At 36.3% G+C, this 26,396-nt stretch overlaps 1 protein-coding gene across 1 annotated transcript in view; it reads left to right on the forward strand.

The window, feature by feature from the left end:
* METTL25 (methyltransferase like 25) overlaps positions 1-26,396 on the forward strand; it is a 44,465-nt gene that overhangs the window by 7,653 nt on the left and 10,416 nt on the right. The window contains exons 3-9 of the mRNA XM_062492512.1: positions 1,204-1,304; positions 5,012-5,641; positions 7,900-8,044; positions 17,680-17,774; positions 19,244-19,273; positions 20,390-20,463; positions 22,583-22,676. Of these exons, the coding sequence (XP_062348496.1) occupies positions 1,204-1,304; positions 5,012-5,641; positions 7,900-8,044; positions 17,680-17,774; positions 19,244-19,273; positions 20,390-20,463; positions 22,583-22,676 (1,169 nt within the window). The remainder of the gene's footprint in view (positions 1-1,203; positions 1,305-5,011; positions 5,642-7,899; positions 8,045-17,679; positions 17,775-19,243; positions 19,274-20,389; positions 20,464-22,582; positions 22,677-26,396) is intronic.

Consider the following 26,396-nt stretch of genomic DNA (forward strand, 5'->3'; position numbering starts at 1 on the left):
ATTTTTCCTTTTGTCAGTTCATAGAGTCTATATTAGATTTTAAGTATTGTCATAACACTTTATTATAAAAACCCCAGATGTTTAAGAAATAGACAGATCCCGTGGGGTTTGGGAAAAATAGAGAAAACACTGGGTTTCTTATGAGCTCAGTTCAATTCCCTGCTCTCTTTTAAAGAAGTAGCACACTTGACTGTGCTCCCAGCATGATCTGATCAAGAAATGAACATGGTTTTTGCCTAATGATCAGTTTCTGGACAGATGAATACAAACGGCGCATAAAGCAGAAAATAGGGAAGTATGTTAATCTGCCTAGTCATGGAGAAAAGTCCTGTTTTCTAGGAGCATGCTCATCAGTAATGATCCAATTTCTTCTACCATCACTCAGACTTAGCATCAATTTAACTAGATCCAAGTGCACTGCAGCATTGGACCCCTAAGAGAAACATGTGGGTTTCTCCCAAGGGAGTGACATCTAAGCTCCTGCTTTGGCTGGGAGGTTAGCAAGTGAGTGCTTGGTGTTCTCCACAAGCAGTTCACCCACGATGGAGGTTGACTCCACCTCATTAACACATTCTCCAGTAATACTGAAATGAGTGATTTTTTGCCATAAAGATGTAACAGTTCTATAACAAATCTGTAGGGTAAATAAAGAAAAGCAAAGTTCATCTTCGTCTGTCTTTTTCCAGTATCAGTCATAACTTTTAGTAGAGATATGTCCCTCTTGATATTGTCAGCAAATCTGCAGCATTAACAAGCTGTACAATGTGATTATTAATTGTCCCTGCCCTTATATTTAATTTATGGAAAGGTAGATGTGATAAATGAGACAAAAATAAATATTTTTCAATGGAAAGCAAGAAATAGTACAGTTTTATAGGGGTTTTTTGTATTTTTTTTTTTAATAAAACTATACTAAAAAGTATAGTTTTATAGTCATAGCTATTGTCTAATATCTGAGCAGGTATTAAATATGCTACATCTTAAAAAAACTGAGTTTTGCAGTGTGCTGAATGCTGCTAATTCATCCATAATTCAGAAGTTTACTCTTGTAATATTTTAGTGAGTTTTAAATTAAAAATTACTATCCTGAAAATATATAAACAGTGAAGCATATATTAGCTGTTTTGTTTTTCCCTGATTGATCACAAATCCTTATGATTACAGGTTGTGTTAATATGTATTTATTTTCTGAATATAATACAGGTATGAAACCGGATGAGTTCATGAATAATAAGAAATCACATGAAGTGCAGGTGATGTCAGAGCTGGTAGACAGCATAGTGAATTATTGTGGGATAAAGCAGGTAAGAAGGCATTTCTTACTGTGCATTGCCAGGTACCTTCCGAGTTACTCTTCTTGTTGTGTGCAAATACATCACTTTGATATTCTGTCATTGCTGTTCTTATTTTTCCTGTACATAATTGGAGCTCTTTAGCTGTTGGGGCCAAACTGAAGGACAATGTTGTTTACAAATGTATGGTTCCAAAGGAGCTGCCTTTCAGTGACTCACAGTCACTCATGAGTAGTTTCAAAAAGTTATGGTCATCCTCTATGTGTTGAGCAGCTAAAACCTGTTCTGCTTTTTGGACCAGTCCTGCCTTGTTTGTCAGTGTTATACTGCTGGCAGTTTTGCACATATGTCAGTAGGAAAGCTGCCTTGTGTCAGGCACTCAAGGGTGTCACATAGAGACCAAGGAAGAATACCTTGAGAAATTCTGAAAGCACCTCTTATTCTGATGCAAGATTTAAATTATTTCCTATAGTTTAATACTGTTCACCTTTATTTAGCAAGGCCTGTGTTGTGGTAAGGCTAAATTTTTCAGTATCTGGGTGAGCTGAGTTCATTTATTCATTTTAATCTCTCTAATGCTGGTAACTGGCCAGTGTAGCTTCATCCTTGCTTTAAACTTCCTTTCTGCATCTGAGCTGCACTTGCTTTCCATGCAAGGGGCTGTAACTGTAAATGGAGACTTAACTTCCTTCAGGTCAATATTCCCACAGAGATTTGTGGAGAACCAATTGCATTTGTTTAAAACCAAAGGTTAATAAGGTACCTGCCCAGATTTTATGATGAGGGTATTTTTTCTGAGTATTCTTTTTTGTAAGTAAGCATGTGTGAGTATAGTTTAAAATAAATGCACCTGCAGCATCCCAAGTTTCTGTTGCTCCCACAGGGGAAGCCCCAAAACTTGGATTCAGCGCTGAGTTGCTGAAGCTGAACTTTGGTTAGGAGGTTATTTGGCTCAGACTGAGTTTAATTTAGATAAGTAAATGATGCCGTACTTGCTAGATTTGGGTCAGGCCTGTGGCATCCTTGGAACAGAGATCAAAATCCTCAGTCCTGACCATCTGTTTTGTGAGGAACAGCTGATGAAGACAAAGTTTCAGACAGTGTTCTTACAGCTGGGATTCTCAAGTAAATAGAGAGCTTTAATTAAGGCCAAACTTTACTGGCTGAGGCACAATCAGTTTGTGAGCATCTGCGATCCCTTACGGTGATGGAAGGCGGTGATGGAAGGCGGTCTCTCCATGGCCCTTTGAGAGCCAGCCGCAGTGACAAGCATGGGTGCCCTCCACAGCCCTCAGGTGGGTGTGCTCTGTAGAGAACAGAAACACACTAGCTGCACATTTGTGAAAGTCTTTTATTCTGTCATGAGCATGGTTTTTGCCTTGCTTACCTTTTGTTTCAGGCAAATATTAGTTGTTTAAGTATTGAAGACTTTCATGTACTGAAAAAGCTGTAGGAGAGTACAGTTTGCTTACAGTGGTCTCTGTATTTGCTGGAAAGTGGTGTTTCATATAGTGTTCTCATTTAGATTTAAATAGTTCCTGTGAGATTCAGGAATAAAAGGAAAGCAAAAACCCTGCTGAGAAAGTAAAAAAGTAAAGCCATCATAATAACCCAAGTTTCAATGTAGATGGTTACTAAAAAAACCACAAATCAATCCTTACTAAGTATCTATCGATACGCTGCAATTGCATCCAGTGATTATGGATATCAGGTACCTTGGAGTATCTCTATGCATGGGATTATTTTCTGTTTACTTTTTCAAAAAATTAGAACATTAAATGAAAAATATTATTGCAGTGTATCACTGAATGTGAAATGCTGACTTCTTTATGTTAACTTTTTTTTCCATTTTAATCATACACTATAAGAGTATTTATTTGTGCAAATTTACAAATCCCTGATATATGAAAAGAGCTTTCCTGTTCCTTTGGAAAATAAAAACAAAAGGAAAATCCTCCTTCTCAGTCTTTGAAAAGCAACTTCTTTTGTTTTTGTTTTCTTTCAACTTAAAAAAACCCAGCAATTACAAATTTTTAGGAGTTTTTCCTCATTGATTTTTTCCGTATTTCTTGAAAAATAAAGTATATGTAGCATTTAATTAAAAAATCTAGATCCATGAAAACACAACATGTTTTATAACAGCGCATGTCCTCAGGGTGTTTCTTCCAGATATTGCCAGTCACTGACAGCCAGAAAAATTTCACCTCCATTTCACCTCCATACCCACATCGTATAATGGGTGGTAGAGGATATTGCTCTCTATTGATATTTTATAATGCACAATAGTAAAATGTAAAATAAGAATAAAAGCAAAAAAATTTATTATTACTATAATCACTTCTAGGTTAATGATTTAAATTTAAACACTAAAGCAAAAAAACTAAAGGGCTTTTTTTTCAGTAGTTTGCTGACCCTTTTAAGCAGTGTTCCTATCATATAAGTGGAACTCGTTTTTTTAATTAAGTTCTTGACTAAGCTCTGAAAAGAAGCCAGTGTTGATTCCTCTTTGCTTAAGTACACATTTGTTTCATTTAATTTATTGGTCAAAGTTTTCCTTGGAAATTGCAGCATGTGCAGCAGGACTTGGAGTGGGTAAGGATGATAGAATTCTGCATTCAGCATCCATTACATTTGTGATTTGGTGCTGGGAAATGTTGGAATGTTTGATTGTGCCAGAAACTGTTCAAACAGGACCCAACTCCCTGTGGACAAGACCTCAGGAGTCTATTATATCATGGAAATTTCATTTTAAAGGTTCGTGTTTGACAGATATGCTGTGGATTGCTTATTACCTTTCCCTGTGTAATCAACTGAAGGTAAAACAGGGAATAATTTAATGCTGTTTATTTGTTTAGTGTACGATCATTTCTTTCTGTTTTTAGTCAACTTTTCCTTTTGTTTTTAAACTGTTCTCTCAGTGCTAATTTAACAATGTATTACTATTTTATTTTTACTTAAGATTTTCCCCAAGCTGCAGCACGTCTCTATAGCCACTAGGGGTCACACTTAGGAATAATTCACTACCCCTCTAGGGTCCAGGTCCAAATGCTGCTTTTTACTGAAAAAATTCAGAATTTGAAGAAGTGGAAGTGCACATATTCTACATAATTTTAACGTCTGTTAAATAAAAGAGTGGGTAAAATTATTCCTTCAACACTTCTCTTTCCTTTCCAATGAGAGAATCACAGAATGGGTCAGGTTGGAAGGGATTACAGATCTGGTCCAGCCCCCCTGCTCAAGCAGGGTCATCCCAGAGCACATGGCAAAGGTTTGCATCAAGATTCTCCCTTAATATCTTGAGTAAGGGAGACTCCACACCCTCTCTGGGCAGTCTGTTCCAATCCACAGTTACCTGCATGGTAAAGAAGTTCTTTGTCATATTTAGGTGGAACTTCCTGTGCATCAGTTTCTGCCCATTGCCTCTTGTCCTGTTGCTTGACAGCACTGAGAAGAGCCTGGAAACATCCTCTCAACACCTTCCCTTCACATGCTTGTGCTCTCAATTGTCTATTTTCTGGAGCACATTAGTTAAGACTTAATTCTGTGTTTTAAAGCCAGAAGGTAGACCAACAAAACAAAAGAACTAAGTACATTGAGAAGTATGATACTAATAAAGTAACTATTCAATCCATGCTTAAATTTTTAGGGAATAATTTTGCACTTGAACTGTGGCTTGTTGCTCATTAATATAGCAATTTTCTTTTTTCTCCATTATCTAGGTGATTGATATAGGTTCTGGGAAAGGCTACCTGAGTTCATTTTTGTCAATGCAGTATAACTTAAAAGTTTATGGAATTGACTCCTCAAGCTCCAACACAAATGGTGCTCATGAAAGAAATAGAAAATTGAAGAAACACTGGAGAGCATATCAGAGTCGAGGAAAAGAAAGCCTCAAAAGCCAGCATTTGGAAAAGACAAATGACAGGCCAGTGGAAAGTGAAAATAATTGTAAAATAATCAATGAAAAGCTCTTAAATAGTGCCAACAGTCTTCAAAATCAGGGCCAAGTGATTATCCAAGACCTAGTTCCTTCTTGTGGTTTTACAGAAATGGCTACACTCAAAACAAGCACAGAAGCTAAAGCTGATTTAGTGACTGGGACACAATCTCATGAGACCAAACTTTCTGAAGAGGTTCTTGCTATTCTAAATGTTCTTCCTGCTGATGCTGTAGAAGATATTTCTTCATCTCATAACTGTGTTGAACTCTGTGAAGAGGAAAAAGTACACAGAAAAATGACATCTCTCCACACTAAAGCAAGAAAGTCAAGTGAATCGAATCTGTATTTTCCATTGACCTCTTGCATCACTGCAGAAACAGAACTCAATGATATCATAACAGATCTGGAGGTTATTTTACTCTAAATATTTACTGTATTTAGACTGTCCATTGCCTTTATGCTGCCATTTTAACTTGTACATGTTTGCTGAGTGTACATAGAGTGCTATCTCTGGTGTAAATGAATATTATGGCCCAATAATGGTTTTTAACCAGGTAGCAGAAACATGCCTACCAGATAAAGATTGTTTTTCTTCTTTTAATATATGTGTTGGGATTATTTTGAATCAGACTTTAGAATTTATGAGGTAGATAATAATCAGCTGTCAAAGTTAACAGCATATTCAGTTATTTTACAACTGTTATTATAGGTAAAGTCAAATTATTATGGGTTTATTACTACTTACCAGGTAGATGCATATATTAAGCATTGAAGTTTAATTTTCCTAAAAGTTCTTATTTTTCCAAGTTACATATTTTTGCACTTTCCATCATTCTGGGAAGGCATAGAATTTATTATGTATGGTATTCAAGATGAAGAATTTGTAAAGAATGATTTTATGTTGTCTTTACGGAATTACTTCAAGTTCATTTAGTAATTTACTACCTGGCAGGATTTGTGTCTACACAAACAAGCCCAAGTTCAGCTGCCCAAAGACAGTGGCACAAGTCTAGAAACTCTGAGGTTGTGTGTTTAGTTTCTATGCCTGAACTAACATACATTGACTGAGTAGATGCATTCTGTCTTTTATGGAATAATAAAAACTTCTCTGTGTTCAGTAGTAAGGAAACTATTTTATTCCAGGGTGTAATAATCTCTGATTCAAGACCATAGGTTTGTGCTTGATGGCCCTATAAGTTGAGCTATAAATGCAGCTGAGTATATGAGAGCTTGTGGAGCAAGCTCATGTCTGTCTGCAGAAGACACCCTGAGCAGCTGGGTTTGTTGATGAAGCATATGCCTGTACATTTCCACAGCTGGATTTTGTATTCTCTTAGTGTGTAATTTGTACAGTGTTAAAGGTGGAAGAAATCCTATATCACTGCCTTTCTTGATATAAAAAATACAGTCAGGGAACATGAAAGAGGAAAGAGAAGTTTTACTGTTTCGGCCATCAGTGCACTATGTAATACGGGTGGGTGAGATAATCAGATAAAAATCAGAGTGATTAGAGAAAGGTATCTCAATTGAGTGACCCTGGCCTAATTTCTTGTTGATAACTTGAAGAAGTGAACAGGGAAGCTCTGGGGACACTTTATAGCACCTTCCAGTACCTAAATGGGACCTTACAAGAGGCTGGGGAGAGAATTTTTAAAAGGGCATGTAATGATAGAACAAGGGTGAATGGCCTTAAGACGAAAGAGGGTAGAATTAGATTAGGTAGATATTAAAAGGAAATCTTTTATTATAAGGGCGCTGAGGCACTGAAACAAATTGCCCAAAGAAGTTGTGTATGCCACTGGAAGTGTTGAAGGCCAGGTTGGATGAGGCTTTGAACAAACTGGTGTAGTGGGGCATGGGGCTTGGAACTAGGTGTTATCTAAGGTCCTTTCCAACCCTAATGACTTTTTGATTCTATGATTAATAAATGCATCTGGAATTCAAAGCAACACTGTGTTTGCCATGTGGATCCCAACTAATAAAGTCAGAAGTATCTTGTTATGAATGGGGAGAAGAGAGAGAGTTTTCATGGAGAAATGGAGGGAAAAGGGAAGTTGCAGAAAAAAAGGAAAGTAGGAAATACACTGGACAGAAGAGCAGAGCATGTGAAGCTGGAGTTCTTTGTGCTGTGAAAGAGAGCACCCACTTGTTGTTGAATAGTAGCAGGCATACTGTGAAACTGTCAGTACTGCTGTTTGGGTAATAACAAAGCCTGCTCTTCACCTTATATCTGTATCTAGGAAGTTGGTTTGATTTCAGCAACTTAAACTAGCAGAAGTGCCTTAGATAGGTCCAGCCAGGGTTACAGCAAGGAATCTTTACTAAGAAAAGTAGTGGTACTAATAACAGGAACAGGAAACCTAGGAAAGACAAGAGAAAATGACCAGGAAGCATGCACTTTTTCCCTTCCGTGCAGCTGTTACTCATAGTCTTGAACTTCTGTAGCATCATGGCCACTTTTCACCATATTTTCCTAGCACTGAAGAGCTTTGATTAGTATTGAAGAATTCTAAAACAGAACAGCTGGGGTCCTCAAGGAGTTGGGTATTTCTACCTTACAGCTCACTATTTGCACCACATTTGGGTTTTGGAGTTTGCTTTTATTTGTGCTCTTTCAGTTGATGAAGGAGATTATTTATTGTTGCCATTTTTTCTTTTTCTTATCAGGATTGTATGATGGTGGGTCTGCATACATGCGGAGATCTTGCTGCAAATACACTACGAATTTTTACTGCCAAGCCTGAAATCAAAGCTGTTTGTAGTGTGGGTTGCTGCTACCATCTGTTGTCAGAACAGTTTGAAAACCAAGAAGGTGATTCTTCTGATCTTAACTTGTGTCTGCCAGTTTGCATGTTGAGAGTATTAATACCTTTTCATTAATAACATCCTTGTGTTTCTTCCTTTGCAGTGGCTTATTTAGTACTGGTTTTATTTACTTTATGAGGGTCATTCACTCCCAGATGCTTTGTTGCTTTTCTGTTACGCCAATATTCCTGATATTTTTACTGAGGTTAGGGACATAAGTGCATAATATTTTTATATAGTTATGATTACAGCTGGTTTTATTCCATTAATTCACTTATAAATGTATAGGCTCTTTTATTCCAGTATTTTGAAATATTTTGTACCAGATTTTGTCCTTGGCTGTCTGCATGCAGCATCCTATTATGTTAAGTTGTACATACACAATGATGAGCAGAATTAATTGTGTAATGTAAGGTAATACTCAAAGGAACAGTCATCTGAGTGCTGTGCTGGTCTTTGCCTGTTCAGCCCATCATGAAACAGTACATATATAAGTTTTTCTTGGGAAGATAACCTGAAAATTATTTGTGGATTCAGAATATAGGCAAATTTTCCTACAAATGGGGGGGAGGTGTCATTTTTTGGGAGAAAGCTGGTATTTTTACTTGAAATTCTGTATAATTAAAAAGACCTAAGGAGCTAAGTGATACATAGCTGAGCTGTTTGAATGACCATCTGCTGACATCCTAAGACCTGATCATCTTATCAGTAAATCTGAGAAAGGGGTGACTTGGCAAGATTTACTTCAGCTCTTTCAGGGAACTTCACAGACACAAAGGCCCAGGTATTGCTCTTCAACAGAACTCCTTATATAGCTGTAGCTCCTTATATAGTTTATATAGCTCCTATAGCTCCTTAGGCAGCTATGGCACAGCTCCACACTGACCATGAGACATGCTAGCTCTTGCTTGCTTTAATAATCTTTTCATGTTGTTTTTAATTTGCTCTGCAACTATTTTAAGAGTTTTTTTCAATGTATTGGTCTTAGTAATTTCAAAGTACTTCAGCTCACTCCAAAAGCAAAGGAAAGGAAAATACAATTGGAATTTCTGTGCTACAGAAATGCAGTAAGAGAAAAAAACACAATTACTTTTATATCAGAGTTTTAAGAAGTTAAGAACTTGTCAGGTACTTGTCATTAAGTCTGACTGTCTGAAACATTTGGTTGTTTCTTATTATTTGAAAGAGGACACAACTTCCTTTTGCTAGTCATATAGGATTACTTTTTGCAGACCAGTGCATAAACCCAGAGACTTACCAAAGGATCAGGCATGATAACCTTTTCAAAGTTCAAACAAACAGATATATGTGCGTGGTTGGACAAGATACTGCAGTTTCATAGCAGTATGGAAATGAAGTCAAATTGCATGTTGGAATTTCTAGCTGTTTGATTTTTCTCTTCTTGAAGGAAAAAATTATTCTCAAAGGAGAACATTTGGACAGAAAAAAGGGAAATTACAGTATTCTTTTTTGGGGGGGAAATAATACATATATTGTTCTAATAATGCTCAAAATAATAATTTTTTTACTATTACTATAAGAGTGCATATTCTAAAATGTATAATGCTGTTGTATTCCCTTACTAAGTCATCTACCATATGGCTTGTTCTTAAATGTGCAGTGGAGGGCTAAGAGAACAAGGACTGATAGTGTGTAAGAGTTATGATATTTTTCAAAGGGAAAATGGGAAAGAATTTGGCCTGTATCTTGTGTCTGCATTTCCTATGCATGGACTTCAAACTGACAAAGCATTCTAGAGGATACTAGGGAGGTCTACCAGTAATCAGATGGTATTGATCCAACAATCCACTTGTACAAGCAATAAACAAGCTCCTCTTGCAGCTGTTGGAAGCAAGTGGATTTTAATACTGCTTCCAGGATGGACCAAATCATAGCATTTAAATAGCAAGTAACTTCTAGAGGCCATCTGAACTAGATCGTGGCACAAGGCAGGGCCAACTTGATCATTTAAGTCAGGGCCTTGTCCATTCATGTTTTGAGTATCTCCAAGGGCAGTGATTCAGTAGCCCATTTCAATTTTTGCCCTCAACATGAAGTTCTTTTTCTCATATCTATTCAGAATTTGCAGCTATTTTGCATTATCTATTGTCTTTTTCATTTTGCACTGCCAAAAATAATTCAGCTTAATCTTTTTTGTTCTCTTTCCTTTAGGTAGTTGAAAACAGCAGTTAGATCCCTTCTTGACCTTCTCTGCAGCGCTTTAGTACTCTTGCCACCAATAAATTTATTTCAGTCATTGTGGTGGGCTGAAGAGCCCAAAGAAGCACTCCAGATACTCTCACAAGTGCTAAAAAGGGAGAATAATCACATCCCTTAATATGCAGTCTTCACTGTCAAGCTTCAGATTACTATCAGTTTTCTACCACCTGAGTTATATCTTTCCATTTGTCTATGAAGATACTAAGGGAACCTTTCTGAAAGACTTCATAAAATCACAATAAATTATGACTCTGCTGTCCCCTAGTTCATGGAGCCAGTCGCTGCCGTGACAGAAGGCGTAGTTAGAGCCTGATGAATTCCTGCCAGCTAGTGTCAACCTTCTTCTTGTTCTTCATGGGCCTGGGCATGATTTCCAGGAGAATGTGCTCCCTAAACTTGTTGAGACTAGCTAAGTGAAGGTGATGAGTGTGGTTTTCAGCTGTTTCCTGTAATCAGGATGGACATGACCTCTCAAAGATGATAGAGTATGGTCTTCATGGGACACCAGTGAGTTTTGTGATGCTGAAATGCATCCCATCTGGCCACATGCAATTCTGTATCTCCAGCCGGCTTGTGTGATACTTCAGCCAATGTAACTTCTACTGTAGATAGTTCTTCACTTGCCCAGGCTCTGACACTGAACTCAGGAAGGCTACTGGCTATTCTAGCCATCAATCAGAGATTGCAGAGACATGAAGATCCTTTATGTGGAGGGACTAATTTGGATATTAGGAAGCAGGTTTAGAGCTGTATCTCTGCAGTGATGGATAGATCTTCCTAAGAAGCAAAGAGAATTGGGCAGAATTTGCTGCAACACAGAAAATTACTTACTCATTTGAAATGAGTCCAGTAAGCAAGGGCTTGCCTGCAAGGACACAGTGGGATAAAGCATTCCACAGTTATTTTATCTTGACTGAATAGTCTCAAAGTTTTTAAAAATCTGTTTTTAAAATATGATTTATCCTCTTTAAAAGCTTTTAATTTTCTTGAGGCGTGCACCCTTAAAGTCAAGGATGTGGCAAGTCCACCTCAAAGCTCTTGCCCCCAGAGTAGCACATTTTCCATCTTTGCTGTTTCTTTAATGTAAGCTCAGAAGGCTTTTCTCATAAGCACAGTTGAAGCAGAGGAGCCAGCTCACAGAGGCACTGCAATGGACTTACGGTTGCCATAATTTGGTATAGCTGGACAGTATGTTCTTTGGCACTTAAGGTTTAATACCAAGAACGACCTTGTTTGCGACCAGTGAAAAATTACTTTTCCACTTCATATTAACTGGAATTAACTGATATTCATAGGAATAAAATCTACCTATTATGATGAACACAGTGTATATAAGTTTGAGGTATTGAGTTGACAAAATATCAACAAAATATTACTATGGTGTTTTGTTGGGCTGCTGAATTACCTTGGTTATCACAGGTTTGGGGTTGTTGGGTTTTTTTTTTGTTTGTTTCTGAGATGACTTCAGGGAATACTGCATTGCATTTCTCACATACTCTAAAAATAGTACAAATATTGCAAGTCTGGCTGACTCAGTTTGCTGTTGGACCTGCTGTGAATACTTTGGGAGCATTTCTGATGAAAGTAGGTCCCAGCAGTCACAGTCTTGAATAATAATGCAGTCAATAGACAGTGTCCATCTATGTGTCTATAAATAAACTGAATTCATCTAGAAATTTTTGTAATGGGACCACATTTCCAATTACACTGGGAATAATTTTGAACTGTTAAGATCATTAAAGCCTTTGCTTTGATTTATTAGTAGCTAAAACAACTAAGACGTGCTGTGTAATGTCAAAAAGTTGAAGCCAATGTCTTTTAACACCTGTCTTTAAATTTCACTGCTGTTATAAGCAGTACAAAAATCTAAGTTTCAGTTAATAAGAAATAATATGACAGCTCTTGGAAATTTTGAAGTAGTTTTACTTTGGCTCTCTCTAAGGAGAATTGTCTGTTTATATAGAGATTCTTGTATGGATAAAATATACGTAGCCATTAGTATAATTGATTCCTTTGGGTGTTTTCTTCTCTGTTACTGTATTGGGTAGTCAATTACATCAGAGTAGAAAGGATTCTACTGTTTATTAGAGACATTTTGCATAAACCTGTTTACATAGTGAGCCATTATGTCAGTTTTTCTGGGAAAAAAACAGTTTGCTAATGATTTTTATGTTAAAACAAACTCTGTGCCTCTGTTCAGGAGATATTCTTAGGATTTTTGGGAGCTGTTTTATCATACATTCAGCTAACACATTTTTGGGGCAATGTACCAGCTGATCTATGATTATCCCTTAACGGTGAGGAACTGAAAATTTAGCATATTTTTAAGAAGATTTTACTTTCCTTGAAAATGAATTTGGATTTCTATGTTCTGATCCTCTTATTTCCGTCCTCCTTACCACCAAATACATCAGTACCAGTATAGAAACCAGTGAAATTCTCCAGTATTATATCCTCTGTTTTTAGGAAAAAAACACATGAATATTGTTTTTGCTCTGGAGCTACTGTTAAGACCCACCACAGAGATGGGGTACCTGAGGTTCTTTTTAATATATCCCTTGGGGCACATTAGAGTGAAATGAATGACAGGCATGTGTACATACATACAAATGTGTGTGTATGTGTGTGTGTGTGTGTGTGTAGGTATAAATACTTTAGAACAATCTGGTTGCAATTGAAATGTATCATGTAATGAAATGTATAATTGAAATGAAAATGTAACCATTTTGGCTATTATCTATAGTAATATGACATTATAAAAGCATGAAAATATCACTGAAGAAAATGCATAAGGAAGAGAATGAAATTATAAGAGTAGCTAGCAGAGAGGAAAGATATCACCACCCGTTATTTTTGCACTTTAAGAGCACTGTGCACTTCAGATGTCCATTGTTTGAAGAGATTTTCACAGTCTTGATCTGTCAAAGCTGGGGAAGGCCATGAAACAAACACTTTAAGGGTTAATACATGCTCAGGTTCAGGTGGGAATGCCCAGGTACCTCCCCTGTGGGGAAGGTTTCAATACTTCGGATCATGTGCAGTTTTCAGCACATGTGGTCATAGCACAAAGCCTGACAGAGTTCAAGGAGTATTTGGGCAATGCTGTTGAGCACATGGTATGGTCCTTGGGGATGGTGCTGTGCAGAGCTAAAAGGTGATCTTGGTGATCCTTTGGGTCCCTTCCAACTCATCTTATTCTTTGGTTCTGTAATTTGAAATCAAAGATAGGTGTATTTGTATAGATACATTCAGTGATAGCTATCTGATAAAAGCTCTTTTTGAGGTTGGCTTAAATACTACAAATCTTGAAGTCCAGACTGTGTAAGGACTTCCAAAGTCAGGTCACTGCTAGGTAGAGTAATTCTAAAGCCCTCCAGAAAGTTGTGGAAAGTAGCTTCTTAATAAGGCACTCTGGAAGAAGTCAGCAAAGCTTTTGCTGACTAAACTTTGGCTATTGTACACTATTGAACATTATTAAGAGAGTCAGAAGGGTTGCAAAGGATAGTCAAAATCCACATACAGAATTTTATCAGACTTGTGGAACCTGGGAAAGCCTTGAGTAAGGTGGATTCAGTGGACAAATACTCTGAAACTGAATTTTCCAAAGGGCTACTTAAAAAACATAATGGCTTTGTATCACTTGATTCCACTCAAATATGAAAGATTACTCACTGTTTCAGGGTATTAGAGTACAGATTATTTATGTGTCACCTAGGTATATTTTCAAAGATATGCCACAGCCAATGTCTTAAAATAGCTACCACTGATACCATGGCAACACAGGAAAACACTTCCAACCAACAGATCAAAAAGCTTAATTTCCTTCCCAAGGCATCTTTAGATACTGCTGCATAGGGAACCTATCCATGTATTTGTGACACAGTTAACTGGTCACTAAACTCCAGATGTTTTCTATAAAAATTGATTCTGAAAAAAAAAAATGAAACTTGAAAAAATACTAACAAGGTAAGCTTTACAGATGTTAAATGAAATTATTATGTTATTATGGTATTTTTCATTCATAAATGTAGCAAGAATATATTAAAACCTGGAACCATCTTACATTTGTATTTTTCTCAGTGTGTACAAAGTTTGAGGTTAGAACTGAGAATGCCAGAGTTTTAATGCACATAATTAAAACATACTCTAGGTTTGGGTTTTAGAAATTATTTTGGTGGCAGCTGATTCTCTTTCCTGGAATTAGAGAACATTTTTCTTCCCCACTGCCCCCTGCTTTCCCCAGCAAAATCCTGCTTAGTCAGGGGACTTTTTTTGAAAAATACTAACGCAAGGAACAGTAAATTACATGGCCATGGAAGGTTTAGTCTTTCACCATGAAGGAAAAAGGCAGTTTAGTAGTTATTGGTTTTGTTTGGAATAACAGAAGTAGACTGAAAATCTACAATGTTGTGGAGGATAGAGGCTGTGGAGAACCTGGAAAAGGTTATTGGTGTTTTAGTACTACTTGATGAAGTTCACAGTACATACTAAGAGACAAAGAAGGGTGAAAAAAATGAGGGTAATAAAGATTAATTTCCACTGAAAAATCTCAGAAGCAAAAATGCCATTTCAGTCCATTGAATTACAGCCAAAAGCAGCCGTTAGGTTTAGGGTTGGGATTTGGAGATTCCACAAAGCCTTCAGCTCCAGGGACACCAGGGCTGGAAAAGGCACACCAAGGGCAACATGATGCTGCACCAAAATTACTGCCTCCACACCTTTCTGATCTGGCTCATTCCAATGGAACTTAAGTCAGGCTTGTTTTTCCCAGTAGCATTAAAGCTTGTTGGGTCTGTTGTTTTACAAAGACCATATTTTACTGTAAAGCTTTGTGAAGTAAAATTTGAATATTAGCACACTAAAAATTGTAGTATTATTCTTAGAGATGAAAATCTATGGACAGCCTAATATTAAAGGTATTGAAGAAGCTTGTCCCATTCTCTTGAACTTCTTTGTCATTATTTGTGCACATACAGAGTTAGCAACTGTGAAAAGGATTTTACCTTTATCTTACTTGTATTGCCTTATATACTTCTTATAAATACCATATCAATAAAAAAACTGATGTTTTGTTGCGATACTTGCAGCATTTTATTAAATGTGTGATTCAGTCTTTTTTAGAAGTTAGGTTAAAGTCCTTGCTATTTAACTAATGTCTTCTGATATTAAACACCAGTATAGCTTCAGTTCAGCTCATTGCATGATTACCTAAAATTCCCCATTTTATTAACTGTCCATAGAAGGAATTCTGTCTGATTGGATACTCTGTACTGAATTATAAAAAGATTGCTTCATGTGCTGTTGAACACTTGAGCTGTTTACTGTGAAATGTTCCATGGAATACTTAAAATGTACTTAAAATGTTTCTTGAATATTTTTTGTGATTTTTACTGTTTAGAACAGCTGTTATGTTGTTAGATAGAAGCACAATAAGGTATTTAGTGAGCTATATAATATTAAGTATATCTGAAATAGTTGCAGGCATGAAAAGAACTCCTAGTTTTTTAAAATGTAGCTTGTAAATATATTAACTTTTTAGCAATATATTAATCCTAAAATTTTTAAATGTGTGCTTGAGAGCAGACCAGATGTGAAAAAATAAATAGAACTTAAAGCAGTACTGTAGATGTGTGGTTAACTTTTGATTTATACAAAAAAAATCCTTTCTAACTTAAAGCATTAGTTTCCCTCTCTTTTTCTCCTACTTTTCGGTTTCAATAATTTAAAATAAGATGCTGCTTTAACTGATAATCTTTTTCAAAGATTATCAGAATTATGCATGAGTACAGTGCACAGATACTGAGTTGTAGGTGACAGGGTAGTAACTTTAACTTGAATGAATGATTAGTTTGCTTGGAGAACAGGTTATAAATTGAAAGGGATTTGCTTGAAAAGATCAAGGATTTAATCTTTCTAACTCAGTTTGCAAATTTTTATGTTCAAATATTTTAACATACATATTTGAAAGACATTAGTGAGAATCATACAATAGAAACCATTACAGTAATTGTTTTCTTTGAAAAATAAATATATTTAATAAGTTCTTACTGCCATCCCTGCAGTAGAAATATCCATGTATTCCATGTACTCCATAATTAGACTTGAAGTTAATTAATATTTTAGAGCTTGTCATGAGGCACTTAAAATTTCTTAGTACATTCCTAGTGCTGAAACCAATTGCAATTTGTTTGGTGAAATTTAATCTTTATTTCTAAAGAATTTTCTTTCTCCTTCTGCTATTAATCTATTATTGAAATCCTATTCTTAAATCATGGTCTTAAATCAGTATTCAGCCCCTAAGAGCCTCTGGCATTCTTCAGGGCTAAAAGGACAGCAAAGTTTGAGGTTGCCTGCAGAGGATTCTTGCTTGCTGTTACTCTCTAGTGGTCAGCTGAGACTGGGCACTCCTTCCAGACAGCCAAAGGCTGTTACAAGCTGTGGGAAGGGTTCTTTATAGTTTTTGCTTTTTCTTTGCTTAACTTTTATGGAATGAATTCTACTTACATGTATGTAACTCTGTTAGTAAATTTTCTTCTGTCCCCTCTTTTTAACCCCATTACATGATTCATTCTGAAATATGCCCCCGTCACTTTCCTGTGCTAAAAAGCCAGGATCTCAGCCAATTGGTGGGGTTTTTTTAAAGAAAGCAGTAATTCTTATTCACCCTTCTAAAAAATGAGCCAACAATGTGTTAATGAAAACTCTAAACATTTAGAGTTTGTGTACGTTTAGATCTGAATATTAAGAAAATCTATAAAGTAATCTCTTTGCTTCAGTTTTCCCACATTTGCATTGGCGTTAAACATGAATAATTATCTTGTTATTCAAAATACAAATGATACTGAAACTGAGCACAGATTGTGATGCAAATGCTTCTTGGTGGTTTGAAGAAACAAGCAAGAGCCTATGCAGCTGCTCTTCTCTGGAAAACAAACATTATGCCTCACAGCAGTATGGTCTTTCAGAAGTGGAATAAACAAGTACACATTGTTCTGTGGGATGTTTGAAAGATGTTTGGGATAGAATAAGAAGATGATGAGAAGTGGTGCTGAAGCCCTGCTGCATGGAATGACTGCTTGTCCTACACCTTGTGATTTGTGGCATGGTGTAGGTATTTGAGTGTGTGCAAACTTTTCTCTTGTCCGTTTGGCTGTTTTTTCAGTGGATTTATGTAAAGGACACTCACTTAAAATTGTTTTGGAAAATGTGAAATTATCAGAAATTCAGCATAAACCAAAAACATCTGTTACAGGGAAAACATGTTTTTTGTAGCGCCATCACAAGTTTTGGTACTGGATGAGAACAGTTAAGTGTTTCTGCTACATTACTGACTGTTCATCTTGCTCAATCCATTGTGTATTCTGCAAGAGGAAAAGCTGCACCTTTTTTCACCTTTTTTCCCCTTTTTTTCCCATGTTGCAGAATGCCACGACCAAGTCTGGGGATTTCCCATGTGTCAGTACTTGAAGGACAAAGGCTGGTGCTGTGGTCGCAATGCTAGGATGTCAGCCTGCTTGGTATGATTCCCCTTCCTTTCTTTCCTTTCCTTCCTTTCTCTTACAGAGAACTTTGTCCAGATGTTACAGGATTCATTGTTTTTGGCTTCTGATCCTGAAGCCATGACTAATCCAAGAGTCTACAGAATAACATCATTAATGTTGTAAGCATAATGAATTATATCTAAAAAAATAGTATTGACCTTCCAGCTTGATATATTTTATACTTGCTGAAGGCATGAAAAAATGAGTATTGACAGAAATGTATTTTAAGAGTGGACAGAAAGGCCAAAACTTTGCAGAAACCTAAACAAGGTAACCCCTTAGGATAATAGTTCTTGGCCAAGAACTTAGGGAGAAACAAGGTAGTTGTAGGATTGCAATCAGTAACTCCCCCAATGCCTTCATGATTCATAATATTGAATGTTCTAGCTCTTTAAAACCTGAACAGCCCTGCCTATTCCAAATACTAGAGGACTCTAAATTCCATGTGGCTTAAGAGTCTGGAAGTATTTTTTAACATTGCACCAAGAGATGAAGTACTTTTAGAGACTTAGCCTCATCTAGATAGGATGATGATCTGTTGTCTAATTTGAAAAAAACAGATAAGTACTGAAAATTTTGCCCGCCGTTTCATTTAGAAGACCACTATTCCTTCCCTCTTATTTTTTTTTTATTTATGGTATCCAGATAAATCACATCAGGTTCTGGCTAGGCTCTGCTGCTAGCTCTGTACCTCAGAAGAGTATAGACTAAAGACTCAGTGTGGACTAATGTATTGAGGTTATGTAAACTTGAACTACCATGATAATTAAATGCTATCAGGAGAAAATACAGGATGACAGTTGCTTAGGATCCATAAGGCTTAAATGTGTTACCCTTGGCAAAGTAGAAGAAAAATTTGTTCATTTTAGAGATGTAACTGTAAAACTAAGCAAAAGAAAAGTGCTTTCTAAAGGGATTTGCCTTTTCTCTTTTTCATGTCAGTGTCATACAATACCAGTCCTTCCTCAGCTGACATATTAGCTGTTTCCTCTTCCATTTCTTTTGGAAAGAAAAAGGTTGGGCTGTTTTGCAGCAGTGGTAGGAAGATAAATTTTATAAGCAAATTACCCCCAAGAGAGTACTGATCATGCTATATATATCTATTTTAAATTTCTCAGAAATCACAGAAATTTGGCAGTTAAAAACTTGTTTGAATATTCACAAAAGGCAAAGAGTTCTCCTGTGGAAGAAAAACAAGCAAATTTTCTATGTACCTATTTCCACACAGTTGGATGTCATTGCCTCTCCTGTAAATAAACCAAAATAACAGGAGTAGTTGCTTATGAGTGCCTAAAGGTATTAACACTTTAAAGTGTGCAAGCTCATGTTATGTCACACCATTAATCTTTCAAAATGTCATCTCCTCTGACTTTTATATAATGTGTTTATAAAATGTTATGATAAAGAATAAACATATCAGCAATTTAATTCCTTGACTCTTAAAGGCTTTGGAGCGAGTTGCAGTTGGCCAAATGGTAAGTAATATTGTTTATTTTAGCCATTCCAAGATAAAATGTGTTTTCCCCCTTGAATGTTCTTAATCCATGGCCTTTTATTGAACTTCTGCATATCTGGAATCTGAAATACTGGCCTACACTATATCAAATCCTGATAGATAGCATGTGTCATCATGAAATCACGTTTTTATTGCTGTGGTTGTATTTAGTGAATCTGTTTTCTTTTGAAAAATTAAGAGCCTGAGGAAAAAAAGCACAGCTTAAAATTTAAGGCATTAAACTACCCTTCCTAACTTCCTTTGTTATCTTTCAGCTAATACATAAATTCAGTGCAAATGTCCTTCTGATATCTCTGGTTTGGATCACTCTATCCCAATGTTTTATCAACTTATGTAGAAATAGATACTGTTATGACAAGAGCTTGAACCTGTTAGAAACATTGTCATTCTCATTTTTAATCCCTGTATATTTTTTCCCTGTGAGTATTTTGAATTATTGTTGAGCAAGTTATCCTTAAGGAATGATGGGCAGCAACTGTGGAAGTATTTAAAAGTCCAGGCTGAGAGACTTCTTTCCATATTCAATAAGCCCACTGATCCCAGCAGTCTTTTTCTGAATTTTTAATTTTTTAAATTGGCAATCTGGTTAAATAACTGGCTTTATGCAAACAGATTTTCCATAGCCAAATATATGAAGATTTTAGTTGTTTTTTGTTTTTTGTTTTTTTTTTAAGCATAGTGCTTTCTGTGTGGTTCAGACAACATCTGACCACAGATGATTCAGCGAGGTAATTGCTCCTTTTTTCTTCAAAACAACTTAGATAATTGTTATTTATTTTGCATGTTAGAATTCAGATAATGAACAATTTGTTTTCTTCTGTTGTCTTTCTTTACATCAAGAGAGTATGAGTTTGTATTTTTTTTCTTTTATTTATGGTTATGTTAGAATCTGACTTTAAAATATAATTTTAACTGGATGCAAGAACATTAATAAATTGTCGTCTTAAATCTGGTACAACTGATCGTAAAGTATACAACTCAATAAATAGTTAAGGTAGCCAGTACTGGTTTTGTTACTCTGATCTTAATTTCAGTGCCAGTTTTAAATCCCTGCTGTTGTAAATTTTTTTTGCAGCTGCCTACAGAATCATTGTTTTATCGAGCTGTTCTTCAGGTTATTATAGAAGAAATTTATGGTGTCACCAAGAGGTAGGAAGCTCTGAATTTATAGAATACCAACCAAAGATTGATCTGATTCTCTTCCACCTGTGTTGTAGAGAAAGTATGTTTTGGAAAGCAGAAGAATGTAGGAATCGGTCTCATCAGGTTGTATATATACGTCGGTATTAAAATGCAAGATACATTTTTTCATCCTAAATCCACTTCACAAATGTATTGCCCTTCCTTTACCCGTAGCTGAAATAGGCCCTCTTTGGTACTGGTTACATGGGTAGAGCACATCTTTACACCTGAGAATACTCCGCAAAAGCACTGAAAAGTCAACTGAGTCCTGAGCTGCCCTGTCATGCGAAGGTCCTGGCAGCTTTGATACTGCAGAAGGAAAAAGGCATTTCTGTTTGTCCTGAGAAAAACTGCTGACAGCTCGATGGCCATCATGGCTCTAAAGAGCTACTGGCTGCCTGAGCCTACACTGGCAAGTGCTGCTTCCTTGTAGGAGTGGGATTTGGAGAGCTGCTGCTGAGGACCTGACATCTACATTACACTCTTCTGGGGTTGCAGTTGGATTAGATTTTATCTTATTCTGTGGGATGTGTGCCTATTAGCACTTGGAGCACATCCAGAAGCACACCTTCCAGTTTAATTTAGTTTGAAAATAACCTGTTTTTTGAGCTCTGATAGTATTTCATGGTGTGAGCCAAGGCATGAGAGGTGGAGAAACTATAAAATTAACTTCAAAAGTATACTCCTGGTCTAAAATAAGTGCTAATGCAAATACCCTTAAAACTTTTGTGAGATGTGGAGTCAGACAGCTTACCCTTCAGAAAGTCAAATTCCTGAAAGAAGAAATGCTTCTTTATTTTTAAATTGCATAAAATATCACACTAAAAGTCATGACTTCTGAATTGTAAAGAAAAACTGTGAAGTAGATTTTTTATTTTTTGGAAGGAAGTATAATTTGGAAGAATATGTCTGTATTGTACTGGAATTGGAAGATTGTATGTCTGTAATGAACAGAATAGCTATCTTGGAAAGACCTGTCTCACCCCTATTTTTTTTTCTAAGCATGATATTAAATGCCGGTCTACCTAGGAGTGACATAACAAACATAATCATTAACTGATTTTTCAGACTGCATCAGCTTAAATGTTTAGGTGCATCTGAATATTAAATATGACAACACATATTATTTTCAATGAGTGAGGGTCCTTGACAGCTGAACAGTATTAGAACTGCCACTGAGTGAAATCTTTTTAAATCTGCCTTTTGACCTCAGATGTTAGTTCTGGGTTTTAGATAAGGAGATAGATTTTACTAATAATAAAGGGGGAGAAAAATTTTAAACAAAGATGCTTCTCTTCAGTTTTTACTGGGAGGGTGTGGGGAGAGTGTATTTCTTGTTAAGTAGTTCAGTAACTGAATATTTAACTCTTACAGTGCACACCTAAAAGACAAATAATGTTAGATAAGTCAAGACAGTGAATTCAGACTAAAGGAAAACTTTGTTTGTTATTTCTCCAAGATATTTTAAGCACAGAGGAGAGAACAAACATGAATGGTCTGCTAGGATTCATTCTTCCTGTATGTTTTTTTAAGCTTACGTGCATTATTTTAACATATTTTTTTTTTAAATCACACATTTTCATGTGGCTTGAAATGAACAGGACAGAATTCTGGCATCATTTAAATAAAAAATGAAAGGATAAGAACACCAGGCATTTTTTCCAGCAAAGTGGCATTTGCTCAGTCCAGTGGTTGGTGTTAAATAAATTACAGCAGCATTGTTGTAGATTATGGAAGTAATATGGAAGTATAGAAGGAAATGTGTGTCAGTGGAAATAATAATTTTGTCATTCATAAAAGGAAATAAAAAATATGAGTGAAGAAATTAGAAAGAAACTTCAACTATCTCTCAAATTTTTAGGTAAAATAATAGCTGTATCATAACCATAATACAATTATACACTTGCAAAGTCTAGAAATTGCTTCAAGTATTAGCTAGATTGTTTTAAGTGGAAGGGGGAATAAAGAAAGTTTTTACTAACTTGGCAGTAGTTAGCCATCTAACTGATTTATTTCTCCTGTTAAAAATACTTGAATTTCTGTTGTTGGATGTATAAAAGCCTACACCTCAGTCCTGTATTTGCAGTGATCGACATGTTGGAAAAACCTTCTCCAAATCATCTTCCTTCGTAGATTATGTCAGACGGTCTCTGAAAAAGCTGGAACTGGATGATTCAAAGGTGAGTCACTAATTAGTGACTATATGAAATTGTTATATCCATATAAATTCTTAAGTCAGCACCACAATGCAATGTTTGAGCCATTGAGTTGATTTATGTCTTATATTGCTGTATGAATATTATATTTGAAGACTTAATACCCTAAGATTAGTAAATGTTAAGGAAATACATTAAGATTTTAAATCACTTGGTTAGATAGAGAAAAATAAGTAAATATAAAGTCAAGATGTAAAATCTTTTGGAGATTTTATTTGTGTTCTTGGGTATCTTGTCTTACTCTTAGTCCTACAGCTGCCCAACTGGTCAACAGATGGCAACATAGCATTAGGCATGGAATTTGAATGTGCAAAGATCACAACCATGTTGTGAGAACAAGTTGTGCACAGGAGGCACTAAGGGAGTACTAGACAGATTGTTAGCAAATTAAGTACAATCAAAGGGAAAGTGGCAAGCATGTAAAATACTTAAGGCAAATGTTGTTGCAGTCTTTGGTAAAGTAATGTTTAAAAGCTGTAGTCAAAATGTAAAATCACTTAAAATTTTCCAAGCACATCAAAGCATGAGCTAGGAGAAACAGGCACAACCAAATAAGCAAGTAAATTCAAGTGATGTTGGAATCATCCTGACAGCATTAAGAAAGGAATTGTGCTTGAAGTGTGCTGTATTTTAAAAGGATTCTATTTAGTTCTGTAGTTAGCAAATCACATCTAGCAAATGTAGTAACCTGTTTGCTTTTCTGTATGAATAGGCACTAACAAGCTGTGTTCATCTCAGCTAGAAATATAAATATATCTTTCTTCTTGTTACCGAGAAGCAATAGTGGATTGTTTGTGTAATAATCAGTTCACAAGATCATTGATTAAACTCTCTTAGTGTAGATTTGGTCACTGTTTGCTTCAAAACCAATAAGCATAGAAAGTTTGTGTCAAGAGGTCTGATTTTAGATATGTTGCCTTTTGCTAAGAAGGGTGTGGACAAATGCAAGTTGCCCTGAGACAAAGACGTCTGTCAACACTAGTTCAAGCTGCACATTTCTGTGGTTGCTAAAGACCTGATTCAAGTAAATGCTCACTTTTGCTCATGTTTCTTCTCATTTTATGTTCAGCTGGCTGCATACTGAAGACTGGATTTTATGCTGATGTAAACAATATTATTTTTTATTTCCCAGCTATATTGAAATCTGCAGCAGCATAAAACCAGTGCTATTTTGATACTACTGAGAGGAAAATTGTTACTGCTCCCTTAACAGTGGTTCTGACCCTGCAGTTTTCATGGTGGAGTCAGCACTATATCTACACAATATTGGAGAATGTGTTAAATGCCTCTCTAAAAAAAAAAAAAAATATGTAGCTAGAAATGTGATGAAGCCTAAACATTTGCTCTGAAAAACAACAAAAATCAAACAGAAAGTTATGTGGAATTTGTTTTTTAAGCTCTATTTAGAAAGGAACAAAAGAGCAGCTGTTCTATATAGACCAAATGTCTAGTTTGTCTCTGGCAGTGGACAAAAACTGATGCCTTGGGAAGAATATAAGGTGGGAGTGAGCATATATGAGGCATACTTCCAGAATAATCCAAAATGCCCTTGTCATTCACAAAAAAAAAAAAAAAGCCAGTCATTGTCTTAATGCATAAATATATTTAGGTTATATTTAAAAAGCAGCTAAAACTTAGTGACACTGTGTAATACAACCAGAGAACTATGAGAAAAAATTGTTTCCATATGGGTCTCTGTTTTATATGTGCAAAGATATTTTCTAAAATACAGAAGTCAAGAAACTGCAAGTCTCCAGTCTTTTACTAGGCTTATCAGAATATTAAAAATAATTTCATCTCTATATGATAATAAAAGTAGTGGAAAGGAAAATAGAGGGCTAGAGGCACTGTTTCTAGGAGTCCCTGCCAGGATTTGGTAGCTTGTCTTGTATGGTAAAATCTTGCATGGTTTTTATCACTGAAGCTAAATCTGTACTGTGGGATGTAAACACTCTTCCAAACCTAATGGTTCATGATAAGCATCACATCTGCTTCATTTATACACACCAGTACCTCTGTTTCAGATCAAAAGGTAGCCCTGGTACAATCCAGTCATTTTCCAGTCTGGACAATTGTGGAGGCAGGATAAACAGTGGAAGTATATAAAACACCTAGACTGCCTTGATACTAATTTTTGTAAGTGTGTGCCTTTTGCTAAATATTACACTGATGAAGATTCATCAGGTATAATTATCCAGATACTAAGGTATTTTGGCTGTTGATTTTAAATAAAGTTCTTGAATCCTATCAATAATTAATGTGAAGAAACCCCTCTGCTTCTTTCTTTTGTGAAATTGATGTGAAGTTTTTGCCTGTGAAACAAGAATCAAGAAACTCTTTTCTTTATGAAAAGAGTCAGAAATTAGTTCCAGTGATACAACATAGTAAAATAGTTTTTCTACAAAAAAATAAAGTCATTTATCAATAACATTACACCACTCATTGTTAAGAATTGCTGTTCAAGGACTAAAGTTTCCTATTAAACGAGCCAAAATAATTTCTTCCATTCATGATGTTTCTTTTTAGTGTGGAAGAGTCTGTCAATTAAACAATTAGATGCAAATTAAATACTTTTTTCTGCCTTTTGGTACAGGACCATTCCCTTCACACATCTCTTCACCTCAGCAGTAAAAATGAGGCATAAACCATGACTACTGAATTTCTGATAAAATATTCTCATTCTGTGAGGGCAGAGAAAGGTCTTTTAGTATGAGTGTGCTGCTTCACAGGTATGGTTATATTGCTTATAGCTTCAGAATTAATGGGACTGCTCTGTGGGCCATGGGTCATAAAATCATAGAAGGGATGTTCATGATCATCCAGTTCCACCCTCCCTGCTGTGGACAGGGACACCTTTCACTAGGCCAGGTTGCTGAAAGCCTCATCCAGCCTGGCTTTGAACATTGCCAGGGATGGGGCATCCATAGCTTCTCTGGACAGCCTGTGCCAGTATCTCACCACCACCATAGCGAAGGATTTCTTCCTTATGTAATCTAAAGCTATCCTCGTTCATTTTAAAGGTATTCCCCCTTGCCATGTCACTACATGCCCCTGTGGAAAGTCCCTGTCCAGCTCTCTTGTAGGTCCCCTTTAGGTACTGGAAGGTGCTTTAAGGTCTGCTCAGAGGCTTCATTTCGCCAGGCTGCACAGCCCCAACATTCTTAGCCTGCTGGTCACAATTCTTTTAGTGCGGCCATTCAGTGAATTCCTTATCCCCCAAGTGGTCTCCAGTTTAGAGACGAGGATGTCATGTGGGACAATGTGAAATGTTTTGCACAAGTCCAGGTAATGATGCCAGTTGCTCTTTCCTTATCTACCAGTGCTGTAACCCCATTCATAGAAGGCCACCAGATTTGAAGGCACAATTCGCTGTTAATGAAGCCAGGTTGGCTATCACCAATCACCTCTTTATTTTCTGTGTGCCTTACCATAGTTTTCAGGAGGATCTGATGCATGATCTTAGGCTTTGAGGTGAAATCTACTGACCTGTAGTTCCCCAGATCTTCATTTTTTTTCCTTTTTGAAAATGAGTTATGGGTTATGTTTTACTTTTTCCATGGGAACTTCACTAGTTTGACTTGACTTTTCAGATAAGCTGTGTAGTGGCTTAGCAACTTCATCTGCCAATTCCTTCAGAACCTACAGACACATCTCATCAGGTCTTAGGGACTTGTACATCTTCAG

This window comes from Cinclus cinclus, chromosome 4 (genome assembly GCF_963662255.1).
Source record: "Cinclus cinclus chromosome 4, bCinCin1.1, whole genome shotgun sequence".
In the NCBI taxonomy this organism is placed as follows: Eukaryota; Metazoa; Chordata; class Aves; order Passeriformes; family Cinclidae; genus Cinclus; species Cinclus cinclus.